Here is a 20,122-nt window from a genome sequence, read left to right as displayed (position 1 = left end):
TTTGTATAAAACATTCGTTGCAGTTTGGATTTAGGATCTAATTACATCTCAAAATAAACCGACTTATTCTTATGAGTAATGCAAATGCAAGTAATATAGTGCTATGATAATAAATTATCCATGTTCCAGGTGCTTTATCCAGTGTGTAATACAGCCCTTATTTAAACTTTCGTGAGCAGTTAAAGTGTGAATTCAGTTTCTGAATTAAAAGCATTAGAGATACACATCACATTAATTATTTTGCTTATGTAAATGCCCATGTGTAACGTGGAAATGTTTTGGTGAGTGAGATGTGAATCCACTGCAGAGTGACCGTTTGCGGGGCGCACATCCTCACTACAGCGCGCTCCTATCTAACACACTCAGAGCGAGAGGAGAAGCTGCTACTGTGCACAGAAAATGGCCGACAGATTTTCTAGGTTCAACGAAGAGCGTGATTTCCAGGTAATGCATTCCAAACGAATGGACATTTGCAGAGATTCTTGCATGCTGAAACATCCGTACATTAAGATGTATTTAAACGCTATGAAACCAAAAAAACATTTTTATGCTGTTTGAGTTTCGGTCTACACGTCGTTTGCTAGCACTGCAAGCTAGCTAAGCTAATGCTAGTGCACTGCGGCTCTTTTGATATTTACTTCCCTAACGTCAGTGGTTGACTACTTTCGCGTGCTTTCAGCTTGATTATCAATCATATCCGACTATTTCAACCGTTTTAACTATGCAACCGTAAAATACATTCCGAAGACCAACCAGCTCGTTAGTGACCTTGGGTATGCTGGTTATTTATCGACATATGCTAACGATGTATAGCTGGCTAACAGATGGCTAGCTTGTAAACGCATTTGCTTGCTGTAACACTAATGGCAACAATTTGCTGTATCATTTTGACAACCCAAATTAAACCACAGTCATTGGTAAACACGAACATATTTGTCTTGAAGCAGTCATCTATCTTACATTATTTGTGATCGCCTCCGTTATTTACATAAAAATCGTACTTAGCGCAAGTTTGGGGCATTGAAAACAATAGCTTTTTAACAACTTGCCTTTTGGCAATCATGTTTTGCGCTTATTAACGTTAATCTATCAGTGACGAACGTGTGTTTTTCCTCTCGGAAATGTATTCAATGGATGTCTTGTTGTATTGACGTCGCTAGAATTATTTGCTTTATTAAGAACTACCATGATGTCATGGTTTGTTTATATTCTGAAATGCGCTTTTCACAAGAAATTAAGCTTGTTCAGCCCTTGTAAATGGAGGCTTTCTGTTTCTGCTTCAATGTGAGGTCATCCATGAAATATGTTTAAAAAGTCGGCCTCCAATGTTTTTTTGATGACATTCTCGTGGCATAACCCTAAATCACCTCGTTTATTCAGAATAAATGCAAAAGTAACCGAGTTAATGAAATGCATGAGCTGTGTTTGTGTCGTTTTTCTTTGACTTGCTTATCTGAGATGTGAGACCACACCCTGTAAAGTCTAACTCAACACTGCTTGGCTTACACAATAATCTTTATCCTAGTTTGTCATGCTTACTATCATCGCAAATGGTTTCTTTCAAATCCCCCATTTGGCATTAGGCTGTTAGCCCATTGTATAATCCACTTCAGAGTCGATCAACACGTTTTTTAACGATTGGGGATTTCCACGTTTGTCATAGTATTTATTGGCTAATCTACCAAAAAGACAGTTAAACTGAAAGTTACTGCTTTAGTATCCTTGTTTGTGTAATTTGTGTCAGGTTCAGGGATCAGTGGATGAATAGCAAAAAGGTCATTTGAACCACTGATTTGTATTTTGCCTTGCTTGTGATAAGAATCACAAATGATTTAATTCCCTCATCCAGGTACTGGGTGTCATATCAAAATATTAATTCCAGGAAGCGCCTCGAATGTCTCTACCTGAAGCAACTTGCATCATCCAGTTTGCAAAGTTGCTGTGCCACAGTGTGTAAACCTAAGCTGTTTTCACACATGAACTCCAGAGATGCTCTGGAACAAGTGCAGAAGTTTTGGTTTGGTCATTTTTTTCCCTGCAGTTGCGGTTAACACAAGCACTTGACAAAGGCAGACATATGCTGGAGAAGCTCTCTCACAGCTGGAAATGCAAGGGAGGGGCTGCAGGCCAGTGTGTCTCGAGTACAGAGGAGGCAAAACCTGATGTGTAAAGTACACCGTGGAAAATTGCTGTTTTCTTTTAAAAAACAAAGCTACCACATGTATCTGAACGTACAATATACCCACTGAACTCGCTTAGTAGCAGAAAATGCTCTGGAAAGTGGACTTCTATGTTACCTGCTCATATTCCAGGGACTTTACCTGGAAACAGCTATAGTGGTGAATATTAATATTAAGATTGTCTCTAGATGCACTACACATTTTGGTAGCCAAAACGTGTGCCAAATTAAAAGCTTTGCTTCTTTTTCTTATCTCGACTACCTTATGTGTGAGAGGGGAAGATGTTGTAACCGCAACGTTCAGTTTGTCTTTCGTTAGAGTTGAGATCAGTTATTTGAGTACCGCCCCAGGGGGCTATGCCAGTGTCAATTCTGCAGACCTCTGTCCATCACATTTGTCCTTTAGCTAAAATCACTACATAAAAATGTTTTCTTTGACAAGAACAGCTTGGTTTGATGCTTTTTAGTTTATCGAAACCTTTTTATAATCTGCAGCTGCTTATTTTAGAATTAACTGGGGATTCGCAGGTGCAATGTTATGGAAAAATAGGCCAATGAATAGCATGCAATGAAACACATTGCAACTTCGATGCATAGTACAGATATTTTGTAAAAAGGTTTAGTTTTTTTTTCCTCCAGCATTTGCTGTTGATCTGTGTTCTCAGCTATTCTGTTTGTGAGAGGTGCATTGCTGTGTGGTCTGAATGAGTCTGTTGAGAGTGGCTCTGGCACAGCACAGTGGAGCTCTGTGTGTGAGATCTGCTGTGAAGGCATTCATATGTTCAGTATTCAGAAAGTTTCTCTCTGACTCCATGGATTAAAGCTCGCTGCCAAGCAACACGGTCCAGGAAACACCCACAGATGGTTGAACTAATATGTACTGCACACTCAGCCCAGCAGCTTCGTATAGTTTATTGATCTGCTTTGTCATCGGAGCTTTAACATGCATTGTCCTGAGTTGCAGAAAAATGCGTGGCAATTCATGAGCACCTGCTGAGATGGCCAGCAGTAGCCTTATGGTCTCCTAGTGTTTGTAGTATAGAGAGCATCCACTGAAACTACGGTGAGAATTCACATGAGAGGACATAACCAATATCATTTACCTTGCACCATGCAACATTGCTTGAAATTTGTGTATGAGAGTCAGAGTAGTGAGGGAACGAGCAGAAGAGAAAATAAGAAGTCATTGTGGTGGGCGTAGGGCGGTACTGATGGCACATTAAGTGGTCTGAGCAGAAAGGCTGGAGGAGAATGGAGAGGGGAGCTATTGATTAGATCATAAATAAATCCTTTGCTTCTCCCCTGCACCTCCTCTTCTCATAATCCCTGGCTTCACTCATGCTGATAGAGGGTTCTGTTTCATTTGAATTAATGACTACCAGTGTGGCATCAAATCACCTCATTATGGTGAGCTGATTCTGCAGATTCCTGAGAGAATATAATGGGCTCTGCCACTTTAGCATTGTCTCTCTGCAGACTTGCTTTCTTTAGTTTCACTGAGTAGGTTGAACATTTTCAGTAAGCTTCCAATGCAAGAAGCTGTCAGTTATATAAAGCCACGGTGAAAGTTTTAATGTGATACCTGAAGTAGAGAGACAAGAGAAACAATAAAATGTTATAATGTTGTGTAGTTTGTCTGAAGATGTATTACACTTACACTTTGGAATCACCCAGTTTCCTTCTTTTGCTTTGGTCAGGAGAAAACAGACTAACAAACATGACCTTCCTGTCCTCTCTGCTGCTGAAGAGGAGGAAGCAATTGGTCTTAAAGCAGAAACTGTTCTGTAAACTCACTTCTTTGGTTTGGGGAAGGGGGGGTGAGCCCATTTCTCACTCTCTGTCTGGCACAGGCCCCGGGCTTAAATATCAGTGTGCAGTTTGTATATATAAAGCTATGCTTAAAACAGACAACAAATGACCAGAGGTACGCTTCCCCCTGCTGCCACTGCTGGAATATATTTTCCACAAAACAGACACAAATCAACCCTGTCATGTGAATGTTCAGTGATGACTTTAAGCTAACTAAAACATTGCCAATAATTGAACTGTTTTGAGGATCATAAATGTAAAAAAAATGCAAATGAATATTGAGTGAATATTAATTCTGATGAAAATCTTCTCATTTCACAGATTATTGTTTCAGCACTGTTGCTCAAATCTTTAAATGTGTCCATCTGTCTGTCTGTCTGTCAGGGTGGAAATCACTTTGACCAGTATGAGGAGGGCCAGTTGGAGTTGGAGCAGGCGTCCCTGGACAAGCCCATCGAATCGGTAAGGATGCATCCATAATCCCGCACCATTGGACCAGCTGTGAGAGTGGATATGATTGGTCCAGGGAGAAATAAGAACCACACCTTTAACTCCATACTGTCCGTGTAGACGCATCCAGTTTTTTCTCGAACACACTCGCCACCTAACCTGTAGAATCACTTGTCTCATGTCCATTAAGTCCCTCCCACTTTCCATGCCCTCCACGTACTCCATATCCCGTGTGAGAGATAAAATTATATATATCCTAGATTTCCTGTTTTATGTAAAGCTTAAAAATAAACGTTAGATTATTTTGTTACAGTCTCACATTAGTCATTGTTAGTCATCTTAGCATTATGAGATGATTCTGTAAGCATGGAGTGGATGAAGCACTGACATTCATTGCAGTTATCTTACTATCGTAGCTGCTCATCACTTTTAAGCTAATGTAGGTTAAGAATCCATACACGATGACCAGATTTGATCCTGGGTACAGGATGTAGCTGCATTAAGCGAGGCTGACGTATAGAACTATTTCACAGCTTTATACTTCTGTGATACATTGCTCATCAGCACTTTTTCTTAAAGTTTTTTAGCTTTAAAATCATTATTAATTCCTTCTACAGCACAAATTGATTAAATGTGCATTGCAGCCAGGTTAGGTGAAGTCGTGAATCTGATTGTTTAGCATGAAATCAAATTTAAAATGAAATTATGCAGTGCTTATTCCACCCCATTTAGCAAACAAGAGAGTGAACATTAGATGGTGTGAATGGTTACATTTGTGTTTGAGTGAGCGTGTATCTATGTAGCTTTAGAATTTATGTGTTAGTGTATAGTGTTTGTGTCTGTAGGACAGTTATCTTATTGTACACAACTTGGGGTGTTCGACATTTCTCTCCTGCAGCGATTTGGCCCCTATTAGCTAAGCAGCAATGACCCGGTTTGTATTTGCACGCTCTGCTTTCTTACTCCTATCTTTAGGGTCCTTGTAACGCTTCTCTTACTGTCTTTCTCTCTGTACCTCTCTCTTTTTCACAACTATCTCGCTTTACATCTATTCTCTCCTTCTACCTCTGATTCTCTCTCGCTCCCTCCCTACTACACAGTGATTCGGTGTACAGTACCCTCTGTCATTCTGTGCTGGCATGGTGCTTGTGCAACTGGGACTGCATTTTTCGCTGAAGAGGCACATCGATAATAGCGCAGGCAGCTCTCTTCTGTCTTTCTCACTCTCTTCATTCCCCTCCTGTCTCTGAAGCATTGTGGTGAGCAGGCCCAGACTCCTCTGTATTAAACATAATCAGACAACCTCCCGTCATCATTGTGAAATTTTCTTTGTGAACCAGTCAGACAGGCTCAGCAACCAGTGAGGAAAACACTTATGGATATATATCTATATCAGTTGGAAACCAACATAGTGCAACAATGTTTTTAGGGAACATTCAACATCTGTTCTGCATTTTACTACAGGATATTCGAAAAGAAATCAGTTACAAAGCTTTCTTAAGGTAATAAAAGAATAGAAGAGCTATCTGCTGCAAATGATTGTAGTTTTGGTGTTATGTTTTTAGTTTATTAGCATTAGCAAGACTAAGGCCTCATATCAAACACATCAAGAACCAACAGGAACAAAAGGGCCCCTGCCTGGATCTCCTTCTGTCTCTGGGGAGGAGAAGAACCAAAACAGCACTCGTGCAGGCAGCTTATTATCACATGTTTCTCATTCTCATGTTTTTGTGCAGTTTTAGGATATAGTAGGTGAGGAGTTAATTGTAGCAGTGGTTTTGGCAAGACTTGGCCAGTTGAAAAATCAGAAGAAACTGCACAAAATGAGGGAAATCATGGATTCTCCTGCTGCACTGAATATCCAAAAAGATTAATCGATTGATGTATAAGAACCTTTAATTTGCACAAGCCTGTCTTATGTGTTATACAAGGAAAAGATTTTAGTAGCAGGAACATGCGTTTGTCATTTAAAGTCAGGGACTTGAGCATTTTTGTTATGATGTACTTTACCACAGTTACACAAATACTTATCTGCTTTGTGTCGATCATGGGGAGGAATAAAAGTAAGGAAGAGAGGTGGCCTGCTCACCTGGCTTGAGTGGCTGTTCTGCTCCTGCGCTATTATTTGTGGGGGGGTGCTAAGAGCTACGCCGCAGCATCACACAGCTCTTCATGCATCTGTGGAAACACTGCTGTGGCAGAGGTGCCGTCAACTGTTACAGTCAACAATAGTAGTATTTACGCTCTTTTTGGAAATTTTACGCTCTAAAAAGAGGTGGCAAGTGAACGCAGGAGAAATTGATTTCTTCCTCCTGGTAGACATGAAGGTATGATCTACACAGTATATCTAAATTGGTAATTCATTTGATTCACAAGTCTATCACCGCCTCCTTGCCACATACCTCTAAGGCAGGACTATTTGTGGCAGTTGTCTGCTAACATTACATCTTGGAACTGTTGGTGAATGCTTCGGCCCAGCTTCTCGGAGCCCCTCCTTTGCCATTTATTGTGTGTGATTCATAGGCAGCTAGAGGTCTGTGGTACTTTTTTGGGATCTCTTTTCTCTTCCTGTCTTTCCCCTTTGGTCTTTGGTATTTTTTTCTAACACTGTTTTGCATTGCATGTGTTAACTTGGTAGCATTCAGTACTATTTCCTCTCAACACTCTTGTCTTAATCACTACTATAATTTTTCTACCAGACTCATTCCTCCTACGTCTCCCACCCCTTCCAGTTCCTTAAACCTACTTTCCCCCCTTCCTCCCCCTACTTGACCCAGTGCCACAGCGATATGCAGCGGGCAGCCTCAGAGCCAAAGAAATCACACACACACGCAGAGGAAATGTAGGAAACACGCACAAGCCACAAGAAGATTCAATATTTAGTAAAAATATTAGTTTAATTGTTGTATGCGACTTGTCACTCTTATCTGTTGATGATAGTTTCTGTGGCCCTGAAGGACAGTGACATTTGCAGCATTTTCTTTGCATAGTGGTTTTTCCCTGATTACAGTTAGATTCTCACCTTTTCCATATGAAAAAGAACACATGGAAAAGGTCAAAGCCAGCCCCCTTAACATACTGACCCACTTGACTTTTTTATTTTATTTACAACGCCACAGAATCTACATCTACCACCAGTTTTAAGCTAGTGAGCAGAAGGGGCGATGGGTCTGTGGTCTTGGCAGAGACGTTCCCACTCCCAAGTGCATTTTGTATCAAAGTTAACAGAAGCTCGAGTGGAGGTTAAACTAACAAATGGAACATACACTTTGCTAAATTCCCACTTTTTCATTTGGGGCGTCGGTATTATGAGGTAAGTATTGTATTTAAAATTCGATCATTTAATCAGCTGTCCTGTGATATTCCCAGTCACCCCCTTTAAACCCTTCATACTGAATCTGACACATGCACACTTTCCTCCATTTTCTCATGCACACGAGACTTCTGTTTTAGTCATTTACCTTTCAGTGAACCTCAGCAGTTGTTTCCATTTAGACACACCTGCCATAGCTGACTATGACCAGGAATGCACTGAGCCCCAAACACGAGGGAACTGCTTAAACTTTAGAGGAGTAGCAGACAGCAGAGCTTGTCCACCAACTGCTCATTTTTGGACTTCTTTAAGAATGAATATGTCGAATATGTGACCTGTTGTTGAAGAAAATTAACTTTTGTCACATCCATGAGTGTCCCTGTCCATACAGTCCATCTCTGAGCCAGAACAATTCCTCATTCTCAGACAGGGATAAACAAATACGTGCACATACTGACGCATCAGGAATGGCTGCACTGACGGAAACAATGAGACTAATAAATACTCTGAGGTCTCTGGGTTGGGTCCCCTGCATATCACTTCCCTTATCCATACCTTTTGTCATGCAGTGTGTCAATGACAGCACATTGCACACTTTAATAAAACATCCCCTCCTGTAGATCTCTTTTGTTTGTATAACATTTTCTTTTTTTATCTTTCTCCTGTATTAACAATCAGTTGGTGGATTTATTGAAATGCCTACCTTTTCTGTTTGTATACAGTGTTATGTTTAAAGGCAGAGAGAGATTTATATTCTTAAGAACTAGAGAAGCTAGCTGAATTGCAGTTGAAAGCGTTTGGCCGGTTTCTTACGTTGTGTCACGTGTGACTGTTTTTTTGACAGCCCAGTATTTTAAAGCCAGGTTCGTATGGAAATGCCTTCACTCCACTTGCACTGCTGTTGGACTCGCCGTCGTTGCTTTCATCCGTCTGTCTGTCTATTCTTTTGGTGCACTCATCTGTTGTCCAACACTCAGTCTGCACCTCATCTCTGCCCTCTAACCTTTGCTGAAGCCATTTTGACCTTATCTCCTTAATGTCTGCATTCGCAAACTGTTGCCTCGTCCAACCTGCTCTACCTATTTCTGTTTTTAAACCTTATGAAAATATAATGAAATGTGTAAGAGAAAGCACGTTTATTTTAAGTTAGGGCTTCATTTGACTTTGTGGTCCTTTGCTGGACTTTTCCAACTTTGGTAGTGAAAAATAAACAAATGAGTGAACAGAGGAAAGGCTGAACAAGAGCTGTTTTTAGCTGCTAGTTTTAGGTGGATTTTATTTCCCCCTTTCCTTCAAGCTTCATACATGAGCTAATTCCCCAAATACTCACATACAAAGTGTGTTTGCACCATTAGACTGTAGTGAAAGACAGAAGTAGGCCAATCGTCAGTGGCGTTCACTGCTGCAAATTCTGTAGTGCTTCTGTACACAGCTTAGACATGGGTCGTAAAACAGAAAACTGCGAAGCAGCACCCAGTCCTACGCTGAGTTTGGACTTCAGTCTTCTAATTTGTGAGTTGATTCGGACCGGCCTCCCCCCACTTGTCTCTCCTGCTTGTGAGGCCCAGCACAGATTCCTCGCTTATCTCATTCGTCCAAAGTATCGGACAGTCACACAGAGTCTGCATGGACCGGAGGGCTAAAAACAAACTGTAAAAGAAACAGGAAGCGAATGATCTCAACAGCTCTCCAGAGGCTGGATGCATACGTCAGCTAGATGATTAGAGTATATTTATTCTGGCCGTGATAGTAAAATCCCATTTCAGTGTGTTTATAACTGACCTACTTGTTTCCTCCATGAACTCATCAAATTAGGCAAAGGCAGGCAACACTTTGCTTTCAAACAAAATTACATTTAAAAAAAAAACAAAAAAAGGAAAAAGTCAAATTTATTCCAGTTGCAACCTGATGGGCGGAGATGTAGTGTGTGCTGTGTGTTTGAGACTGCCACTCCCTTCACATGCTCTAACCCATACCAGCCCAGCTTACCTCCACCACCCAAAAACTCAGCCTCATCATGGCTCAGCCTGCTATGTTCTGCCCATTTTCCCGATTTTCCTCTTGTCAAAGAGAACTAATTGAGCCCGTTGAGCCATCACCTTCCTCACTGTGCCTGATCCACCTGAGACTAACACAGCTGGAGTTTTGTTAACCTGCCCTCCACCCCCAGCCTGCCCCTCTGTATGCGTACCACTCACAGTGCGCTACTAACACCGACGACCCTTTTTGTTAAAACATTTTAACAAAAAGCTGCATGCTGTTTTTTTTCTGTTTGGTTCCAACCCCCCCACTCCCCCTCACTTTCTGTTTGTGAAAGTTGATGTCAGTCTCTTTGTGATTATAAATATCCTTTTTGTTTGGTTTGTATGTTTTTTGATAGAATGCAGCACTCTGGTGAATGTCAGACAAGCTTGGAATAGTTATAATCACAACAGAAAAAACACTGCTTATAAAGAAATCTCATTGTTTCTTGTTTATTTGTGCTTGAGGATGTACTGTAGTGTGTAGTGGTGGGACGGTCTTGCATTTCACTTAATGTTTTTGTTATCTTGCTGACGCATACTACTGATATAATGGTCTTCAACCTGCACAATTGGCCCCACGGTGTGCTGGAAATTCCTGTTGTGCATATTCACGTACATTCCTCTAGCGTCTTTGGTTCGTTATCAGTTGTCTGATGTTGTCCACATTCTTTGTCTTGCAGTGTTTCCCATAGAAATCATTGGTATGAATAGAAAAGCAAGTTAATACTTTATAGTAGATGGCCTCAAGGTAGTTCTACTTTGAACAATTTCTCCATAATGTAGCCATTTTTATTGTACAAAAAGGCCATCTAGTCTGTAAAGCTCTGAATACTAATGAAATCTATGGGAAAAACAGCATGAATTCTTTGTTTAGAATTGAAAGTTGGAGCATGTTTAGGATCTGACAATCGATAACAGATTAAAGATGTCAGAAGTGTCCAAAATCATGCACAACAGCCATTTCTAGTACATCTTATGGGGCTATATGCACACAACGTGTCCCTCTCTTCACCTGCACACCCACATCTCCCTTCACACGTGCATAGTCTGTCCACCCTGGGCCTTGTAATGGTAATCCAAGGCCCACTAGCTCCACTTCTGTCTCCTCCTCCTGCTATATTTTTTTGTGACAGCTGCATATATTTCATCGTGCTCCCCTTGTCATGGTTACGGAATCACAGCAAGCTTGGAGTTTCTGGTCTTCATTTTGTTATTGCTAGATTTCCATACCTGTTTTGTGTCACTTTACTTTGTGTATTTAGATCTTACTCTGTAGTGGATCATATATGTATGCGTGTGATACATATATTTCCCTCTCCTTCTCCCCCTCCTCTTAACTTTTCACTTAGTGGATGTAACTTGATATGTCACAGTATCTTAATCATGAGAAATAGAAATGCTCTTGCCCAATTCTTTTGCCTGAAAATAGCTTTTAAAATCAACTATATATTGCAGTTTACTGGCTACATATAGTATATGTTTTCATCTAAGTCTCCCAGCTTTTATCTTTCTTCCCCAACTGCCCTTACACTCCTTGTGTTAGAAGACACGATTGTTACATGCTGTAGGTGATGACGATAATGACGATGGTGGTGGTGGTGGTGGTTGTGCTAATGATGATAGTGATTTGAGTGTTTAATTTGTTTTGTGTGTTTTTTCACCCGTGTCCACGGGGTATAGCTCTTCTTATTATTGGAATATTTTTGGTTTTTTCTCCTCTGTTCTCTCTGCTAGGATAACATCGGGCACCAGCTGCTTCAGAAACATGGATGGAAGTTGGGGCAAGGCCTTGGCAAAACCATGCAGGGTAAGGATGCACTCTCCAGCACACTGATGTTCTATGTATGCAGTGGCACTGAGCCACTACCTCCTGTGATTGCCTTCCCCTTCACATTTTCAGGTTTTTATTTTGTACTTGCAGATTTTCTCTTCCCTTTACATCCTTTCTCTGACCTCTTCCTTTGTCTGTTGCTGAGTAAAAATAATTATTATTGGGACAAACATCATTCCAGTTGTTTTTTGTCGCGATCATGACACTGTTCCCCTTAAACTAGAAGATGGAAGAAAATGTTCCAGAGGTCACGTAGAGGGTTAAGACTGAGGGAGGAAACCGTAGGGGTTGGTAGATGCCGTTATTTATGAATGTTCCTGTTATGCATTTAGTTTACAGCAGTTCAGGTTAGGTTGACGTTCCCTTTAGTTGACATCCAGCTCTGTGCGGACACAGACCTGATCAGTGTGGTTATATATCACTTTCTTTTAAATTTTAATTTGTTTTACCTTTTTTCACATCCTCTACTGAACCTTTGCTTGAGAACACATTTCATCAGCTTACATATTTAAATTTGTGTCTTTTGTTACAGGTGCTCAATGTTGTTGCTGCTGATAATTGTTTTGCTTTTTTTTTTACATAAGGAAGGGCACAGGGTTGTCGTTTGAAACTCCCATCAGAAACAATTCAACATGGCTGATTCTTTGCTCGAATGTAAAGCACTCAAAGTAATCAGCAATTTGCTCTCAGGTCTCGTCTGGATTTAAAACTGTAGGGATTGTCCCCTCAGGCTTTGCTAGACTTGTTGACCCGGGCTGAGGTTGTGGCAGATTCTCTATAGCTTTGCATGATGGAATTAAAAGAAGCCAGTCTTTTAGTGTAGTCTAATACATCAAAAAAGTTACAGCTGGCTTATTTCCTGCTGCAGTGCAACAGAACATCTGGCCAGGTGCTGCTTTGGACAATCACACACCAGCTGCTGCAGATCTCTTGTCACACAAACACAGCTTTTAGTATCTTTTCACCATAGTAAAAACCTTGTTTGTTACTGAGAGAATTTGAATGTATAGAAAGGCAAATGCATTTATCTGTTACACCAGCTGGACTTATGAAATACATGTAAACATGTTAGCTTGTCTGGAATTGCACAAAATCAAGGTCAACTAGATTCAAACTCGTGTGGGTGCTCTGCTTGTTCTGCACACTTCCCCCTCTCGGTCTTTGACTCGGAAAGTAAAAGGTCAACAGAAAGTAGCTCTGTATTATATATTGCCAGCAGCATCACGGTGTTAGGCATACTTCTGCCAATAACTATTCCCCACCCGTGCATGTATACTTGGACAAGGACAGTGGCCCAAATAAATGGTCCAGTCGAACTCTTAAGTGAAGCTTGATGTAACTGCTGTGCATGTAAATGTACTGAATGTCGTTATGATGCTTTAAACAACACGTGTCAGAAGTTAGATGTTAATGCTCTCTATCTCTGAAAGTAAAATTAATTGTGTAGGACAGAAAACTGTTTGCTTAGACGCTGAAGAAAAGAGGCAAACTTTGTTTGGGCCATTTTGTGCAACTGAATGAACAACCTAGTTTATACTGATAAACTGTAAGAGTTTGAGGGCTGAGCATAGCTGAGTGTGTAGGTCTTCTTGGCTGACGTAAGCACCTCATTAGTTAAACCTCCTGTGCTCGTAAGCTCATTGGCTCAGAGGCAGTAGTTGAGAGCGCTGGCATGTTTCCACAGAGCCCTTCCTTTTCTTTTCACTAGCTTCACTGTTCTTACTGTCTTCATTTTCTCTCTTTCTGGCTTCTTTTAAGACTTTCCTCATAGCCTCACCCATCCCTGATGGTTGTCGAGCATTGTCCACAAACATCATCTCTTGCAGGCTAATGATTTTTATTAACAGTCTGTTCATTGAGGTTGTTTTTCTCCAGCATTTCTGGCATTTAGTCCCATCTCCCGCCTCCACCATGTCCCATTTTATCCTTTGGATCCATACCATGTCAGTCGTTTACCTATTCATCTCTTTGATGTGAAATTGCAACTCTCAAGTGCATTGGTCTCCCTGGAAGCCCACCAGTGACATCTGTTCTCATTAAAGAATGTGAAGGTACGTCATGATGGGCTGCATGTTGGGATATAAGGGCCATCTTGAGAGGAATGCTCCCCTTTTATCTGCACTTGCCAGTGTATAGCATAGTTAGCTTTGGTTTAGTTTGGTTATAAAGCGGTTAAATGGCCAAATTTTATAGAAAGGTTGTGGGATGGAGGCAGGGAGAATACTTTGTAGTATCAAAACTTAAGTTCAAGGATTATTCTAATGGGTCTACAGGTAGAGTCTTTGAATTACAAGATCAGTATCACGCCAAATGTTGTTTGCTCACCAGTAGAGAGAAAAGATGAGAGCTAGTTTCCTTTCTGCTGAAGTGTATTTGTCCCATTGTAGTCAAGTCTTGCAGACACATGTGGATCATTGCTCTAGAATGTGGTCTTGTAGTTGGAGATAAAAAATTCTGAATGTGTGGACTGATCTTTCAGAGACCTGCAGTTAATTTGAGGGTCTGGTCGAGCGGTTGTTGAGCTGTGCTGTTGCTGCCCTCGCACCACTCTCTCTCATGTACATATATGGCCTTAGTTCCCTGTGTCTTCTTGTAGGTATTCTCGGCCAGACCAAGGCCTTGGAGCACAGTAGACCAGGAAGCTGCTTCATTCCAGGCATGCTGACAAGTGCTTGGAGGCCAGCAACATGGCAGAAATTTCAGAGCATAGCATTTGCTCTCCATCGTTGTTTATTTCCAACTGGCCTTGAACAGCTGAATAGCAATCTATTTGATGTGATAAGGATGTGTGCTTTGTGTGAAGGAGAGAATACGTTGCAGGGGCTGACTGTGCTCTTGTTTTTACCGCTGGCACCACTCATGTGGTTATGTAAGCATCCTGCTTTGTGGGCAGATGAGACTGCAGCAAATTGTGTCCAGTTGTTGTGTAGGAATTAATGGCCCAATGTTGGATTTGCAAGTAGAAGGAAGAGTAAGCTCACAGTATTATTGCACCATCACATCTCATTGAATTCTGCTGGGTTAATCATTGCAATCTTCCTCATCCTTCCTATTCTCCTTGCCAAAACAGACGGTTGTTGAAATTTGAAGTTAAAGCATTGTCCCCTCTTTAAGTTTTTCACTGTATTGACTTTGTTCTTATTCTTCTTTTGTCCCTTTTGCCCCTTTTTAGGTAAGGTTTGTTGGATCCTTTCTGTATGTCAGTATGCGTGTGTGGGTGTGTTTTCTTTCTCCCACTCTGCAGTTGACCTCAGTGTAACACCCCTTTTACTGTGTATCATAGGCTAATGGCCTCTGTCAGCTTCCTCTTTGCTTCATAATCACTAAACCTTTATGTCAATCTGCTTAAGAGTTAAGTGCTTCGATTTGAACCAAGAATAAAGATCCATTTGAAATCAAGGTAGATCTAGGAAGCCATGATTCCATCACATCCCCTAGAATCATCATCTCCACATATTTAGATTTTTCCTCTTTGAGTTTCCGTGGCTGCTGTTGGGTAATCTGATTGGCTGTAACCACGGCTCAGACTTTGAATGGCTTGCAGAGTAGACAAGTTTTCTCCCCTCTGCTTGTTTGCCTGTTTCTACTTCTAAACCTGTGAAACTTGTGTATGTGTGTGGTCATTAAGTGGGACTGAGATGTATGTGTGTATCTGCTACTTACCGGGCCATAGAGTCAACTTACAGGGAAAACCTCTCCACCCATCTACACCCCGAGTGTCTCTGTCCCCATGGTTACAGGCTTCCATCCTCCCCCTGTTTCTTTGCCACTCCTGCACAGCATGTTTGTCCCAGAGGTGCATTCCTGCCTGCATCAAACTGTCACTTACCTGGGGCTTTAAGCAGTGTTGGAGGTAGCACCTCTGAACCACCACTTTCATGGAAGTGAATGTAGTACTATAAATGGGATGCACAGTTAATTTACTTTTCTAATTGCTGTTTCATAGCGATGCAGAACCCACTCTAAGCACTGCTCAAAGCCTTGCTGGTTCTTCCCTCAGGTAATTTTTTTTATGTGTGTCATGTGTTCTCTTGTTGCGGGGTAAAGCACATCCCAAACTCAGCTTGCTGGCTGCAGGCTGGCGAGGAAATGAGAGAATCTCGGGGAGATTTGCTAACTGGGCTGACAAGCGTTTGCTAGGCAAAAGGCTCAAAGGGGGAAAATGGTAGTCATCCCTAGAAGCATTTATCACCTCAGACTAGATATTTCACCATGTCTTTCCCAAAGTATGCTTTAGATTGAAAACATCTGTTTAAAAAAAAAAAAATAAATAAATAAATAAATAAATTTTACTCGATGGAGATGATATATCTGATATAGAGTCAGACTTGGCTATTTAATCCATTCTCTTACGTAGTACTCTCCCCTCAAAAAACGTATTTTTAATCTCCAATATGTTTTTGTGCTTGCCAAGGTAAAATGTGAGGGATTGCTGGGTTTTTACAGCATGTTTGCTTTACTGTAGCTCCTTTTCCACTACAGAGACTTGTAGACCCCCAACCCATTATAAACTTATGAGAGCTTGAGTCTTTGCTTTTCCATTTTATTTTACAAACTGGGAAGGATCAAATGTAGACTCTTCGACAGGCAACAGTAGGTTAGATATGGTTATTTGTATTTGTTAAAAATGAGCTTTCCATTGTACTTTACTGCAGGAAGTCTTAAGAAATCTTTGTTTATCTATATGCGTAAGCCACTTTGCATTTACTTTTATTAGTTTCTGTTTGACAAATGATGTACAACAGACCTCTACCATCATGTACCACTTCCTGAAAATTTTGCTTCCAGCATTCTACTGTCCCATATTAGGAGAGGAGACGAGGGAACCGAGGTTGAACCGGTGGCTGCGGCTACAAATTCAGGTCACAAGGTCGTGTAGTGGAAAAGGTTTAGTTCTAGGGGGTGGTAGTCTGGTTCCTTGGGGCTCATTCTAGTTCAGAAAGCATGATGACACCACATTAGGAGCCTGGGGACTGGGGCAAGAGGTTTGGAGAGAGTGGTGAGAGGAACTCCCTGTAAGCACCTAGCCCTGAATGAAGGGATGAGGTGGGTGGGGGTGGGGGGGTGACACACAGAAGCTCCTCTGGTATTGAACGCTCCTGAACCCCACAACCACACTCCCAACCCCACCCTCCCTTCTCTATGTGCCTCAATCTTCCTGCTTAACCAATTGGTGTTTCTTTTTTACAGCGATTTGATCCTGCCCATGTTGTGCTGATGGTAAACTTAGTGGTAAATGTTATTTTATCCCCCAATTGAATTGTTTTGTTTGTTTTAATTTTCCCATTATTTTGTTTTCCTCTCATCAGAGCACAAATGCTACATAGGCTTTTAATTCTCTCTGTATTAGTCCTCATTCTGCTGCTTGTATATTACCATGCATCTCTGTATTACTCTTAGAAAATTGTCATTTTGTTTGTTTTCAGTTTTTTTTTTCCTCCTCTTTTTTTTTTTTTTTTTTCAAACCTTGTGATTCACACCTTGTGATTTAGGTGCACATTGTTTTTGTCTGGTCCCTTTTGTTTTTCCACTGGAATGGGTAATGTGAAAGTATTGTCACTGTGTTTAAAGATTGGTGATAGTTTGGGATGACTGTAATCGTTTTTGAATCTTTAATTCTGGGCCTTGTTTGTGATTCCATTCGGACAGACCGCTGCAGTGGCTGGCTAACAGACTAAACTCTGTTTTTGGTTTCACTTCTCTGCCGCAGTTTGTGAGAGAGTGTGAAACCACACATCAATCTGTAAACTAGTCTTATGATCTCGATATCACACAAACCGTCCTTTCCTCTCACCTACTCAGTTGAATATGGCCTCCGTAATCATGTGATCAGAGTTAGGTATTTGGTGAAAAACTCACCCAGGTGACAGACACTGCAGTGGGACTGAAAGTCCAGGCAGGCCATTACATGTTACAATGCCCATGCATCAATAATTTCAGAATGAATATGTCATTGGGCTGTGATGAGTAAATTAAAAAAGAAAGGCACAGGAAGGACTTGCTTCACATTGTTCTTACCTTTCTTTATCCGGGAAGAGAAGAACGAGCCACACTTTTCATTTTAAAGTGAGGAATTCAGATTTGAAGCAAAGCCAAACCCTTAATTACTATTAAGGATTTTTATTTTTTTCTTACTGTAATAATTATATATAGGTTTCTTTTGTAACTTGGGAGAGCAGAATTTCCAAACTGAAAAGAAAGGAGTCACAACATTGGAACTGCAGTGGTACATTTCCATTCCCAGTGCTATAGTTTTTCCATATGCTCAATGGTATACAAAGAATATGATTTGTGGAAAAAGGAAAATTGTATGTAGTAATGTAGGAGGGAATTTAAAAAAAAAAAGAAAAAAAAAACTGAAACCAAACTGAATTGATAATCACTATCAGTAAGATTGGGTATCTGGCTGGCATCAGGAGCAGCAGACTAGTCCAAATTATTCCTTTTGTGCCTTTTGTTTTGAGATTCCTTTGTCTATCTATCTGTCTGTCTGTCCTCCCCTTCCTTCTCCTCCTACTCATACCCATGTTTTCAGGTAAGTATCCCCATCCCTTGCACTGTCACCATGGCGACACCTGGCCTGTGACGTCACTCTGCTCTAGTTCAGTGCTTGTGTCCTTTCATTTGAATTTTTTGAATTTTTTTTATGATTTTCCTCTTTCTCTCTGCTTTGTTTGGCTGATTATGAGTGGATTAAGCAATTCTGTGTCAATTTTCCAAAGTAGTTTTGATTTTTGTACATTTTATATCTTAAATGTTTCTTTCTGTTTTTTGGTCGTCTTTTGGTTTGTTTATTTTTCTACAGTTAATTTCCTTCTGATCTAGCTCTTTTCACAGCTTACATAATGTAGCTAATCTAGAAGACAATCTTTCACCTCGAGTCATAGTGAAGCAGGAATAAGAGAACAGATTTGGCCCTCAGGACAGTGAAAGGGGGTCACAGGGGTCAGCAAGAGATAATGCTGTAGTAATATTTAGGAGCTCTTGAAGGTTGTCACAAGCTGCACAATCCTGTTGCATCTCCCTTTCTACACACAAGCACCACACATAATTCTACAAGCTGTAGCTTGCTTGATAGACTTGGCATTCTGGTTTAACAGGACTGCAGCAATGAGTGGATAGAGGAGGGGAGTGCGGGTGGCACAACTAGACTAAAAAGACATAAAAATAGACTGGCTTAAAACTCACAATCTTGTTTCTGTTGCACATTTTCTATCAAGACATATTGCTGAACAACCCTCATGCCCTTGTCATCATTTCATTGAACAGGAATAAAAAAAAAAAAAGCTACAGCTAATATAAGTCATTCAAAATGCAAACCAGCAGCCAGGTGCAATGTAACGGGAAGGCAAAATTTGTTCTGTATTCGGTGGCTGCAGTAAGCTGTGAGAATGGCTGGTGTTTGGTTCACTGTAGCTTTCTGGTCTCTTTGCACTTCAAGGCAAAATTCTCTAACCCCAGCACCCTATGCTCTAAAAGCAGGCTGTCTCCGAGCTGGCCCTTTGTTCCAGTGTCTTAAACTCAACTGGTCCTCTCTCTGTCTCTTTTCCCTCAGGACGCACCGACCCTGTGCCCATCATCCTTAAATATGATGTCATGGGGATGGGACGCATGGAGATGGAGGTAAGCTGTTTATTCCATCTCTATGTACTCTTGTATTTCTGTTATGTTTAGTAGAAACTGTAGTTGGCATAAATAAGCAGTTTTCTTTCCTCGTGCAACACACGCAATGTCCAATCTCATAACTTAAATTATGCCCCTGTTCAGTGGAAACAACATCAGCAGCCACACTGTGGGCCACTTGACTAAACTAGGTCAACATTTTTTTTTTTTTTAAATCTGTCCTCATTTGCAAAATTTTACTGCTGACAACCAAATAACCTCTGTAGGAATCATTTGGAGCATCAAATGTATATTTGCTAATGCTGGAACATTAGATGAAGGGTTAGGTCCTTTAGTTAACCATAGTGAAGTATCAAGGCTACTTTATGCAGTGACGTTTTACAGGTTGTGTGGTGACTGCAGGATTCACGCAGAGAAGAGTATGTTTCATGCATCTAAAATCTTTACTGTCTTCATTGACCTGACCTCTTTAAATTTCAAGGAGATGGATTTAAATATGGCATATTAGGCAGGTCTAACTTCCCTGATCTCACTGCTTCTGTTCAATGAAAAGAAAACAAGCAGTCCAGTGTAATTCCACAAAAGCTACTCTGACACCGGTGAAGTTTCAAATCAACTGCCTGGATTTGACCATTTTTGGAGTTTCAGTTTTTAACTTTCAGTGTTGTTTACAGTTTTGTCATTCATGCTAAAGAAGGATTTATGCGGGTTTTTAGGTGTACTTACATCTCGTAATATATTTTACCCTCAACAAAAAGCGTTGTTAGTATGTAGGAGAAAATACAGATACTGACCAATCGCACTGTGTGTATCCATGTGCTCTCTCTATAGCCCCCGCAGCCCGCTCCATAACAGCTTGTCTAAGCATGGTCTTCAACTTCTAAGTGGCTCAT

General features: G+C 40.9%; 1 protein-coding gene across 16 annotated transcripts in view; it reads left to right on the top strand.

The window, feature by feature from the left end:
* The first annotated feature begins 336 nt into the window (after positions 1 to 336).
* gpatch8 (G patch domain containing 8) overlaps positions 337 to 20,122 on the top strand; it is a 25,868-nt gene continuing 6,082 nt past the window's right edge. The window contains exons 1-5 of one of the 16 annotated variants that reach the window (XM_075453205.1): positions 424 to 444; positions 4,373 to 5,372; positions 8,596 to 8,614; positions 11,510 to 11,582; positions 19,162 to 19,229. In XM_075453205.1, the coding sequence (XP_075309320.1) occupies positions 11,576 to 11,582; positions 19,162 to 19,229 (75 nt within the window). In that variant the 5' untranslated portion in view covers positions 424 to 444; positions 4,373 to 5,372; positions 8,596 to 8,614; positions 11,510 to 11,575. Of the gene's footprint in view, positions 445 to 4,372; positions 19,230 to 20,122 lie in introns of those variants that run through there. The other 15 variants (XM_075453207.1, XM_075453203.1, XM_075453213.1 and 12 more) reach the window with 15 other exon arrangements.

The sequence above is a fragment of the Odontesthes bonariensis genome, chromosome 21 (assembly GCF_027942865.1).
Source record: "Odontesthes bonariensis isolate fOdoBon6 chromosome 21, fOdoBon6.hap1, whole genome shotgun sequence".
NCBI classification, from domain to species: Eukaryota; Metazoa; Chordata; class Actinopteri; order Atheriniformes; family Atherinopsidae; genus Odontesthes; species Odontesthes bonariensis.
This window is presented reverse-complemented; position numbering and strand designations above follow the sequence as displayed.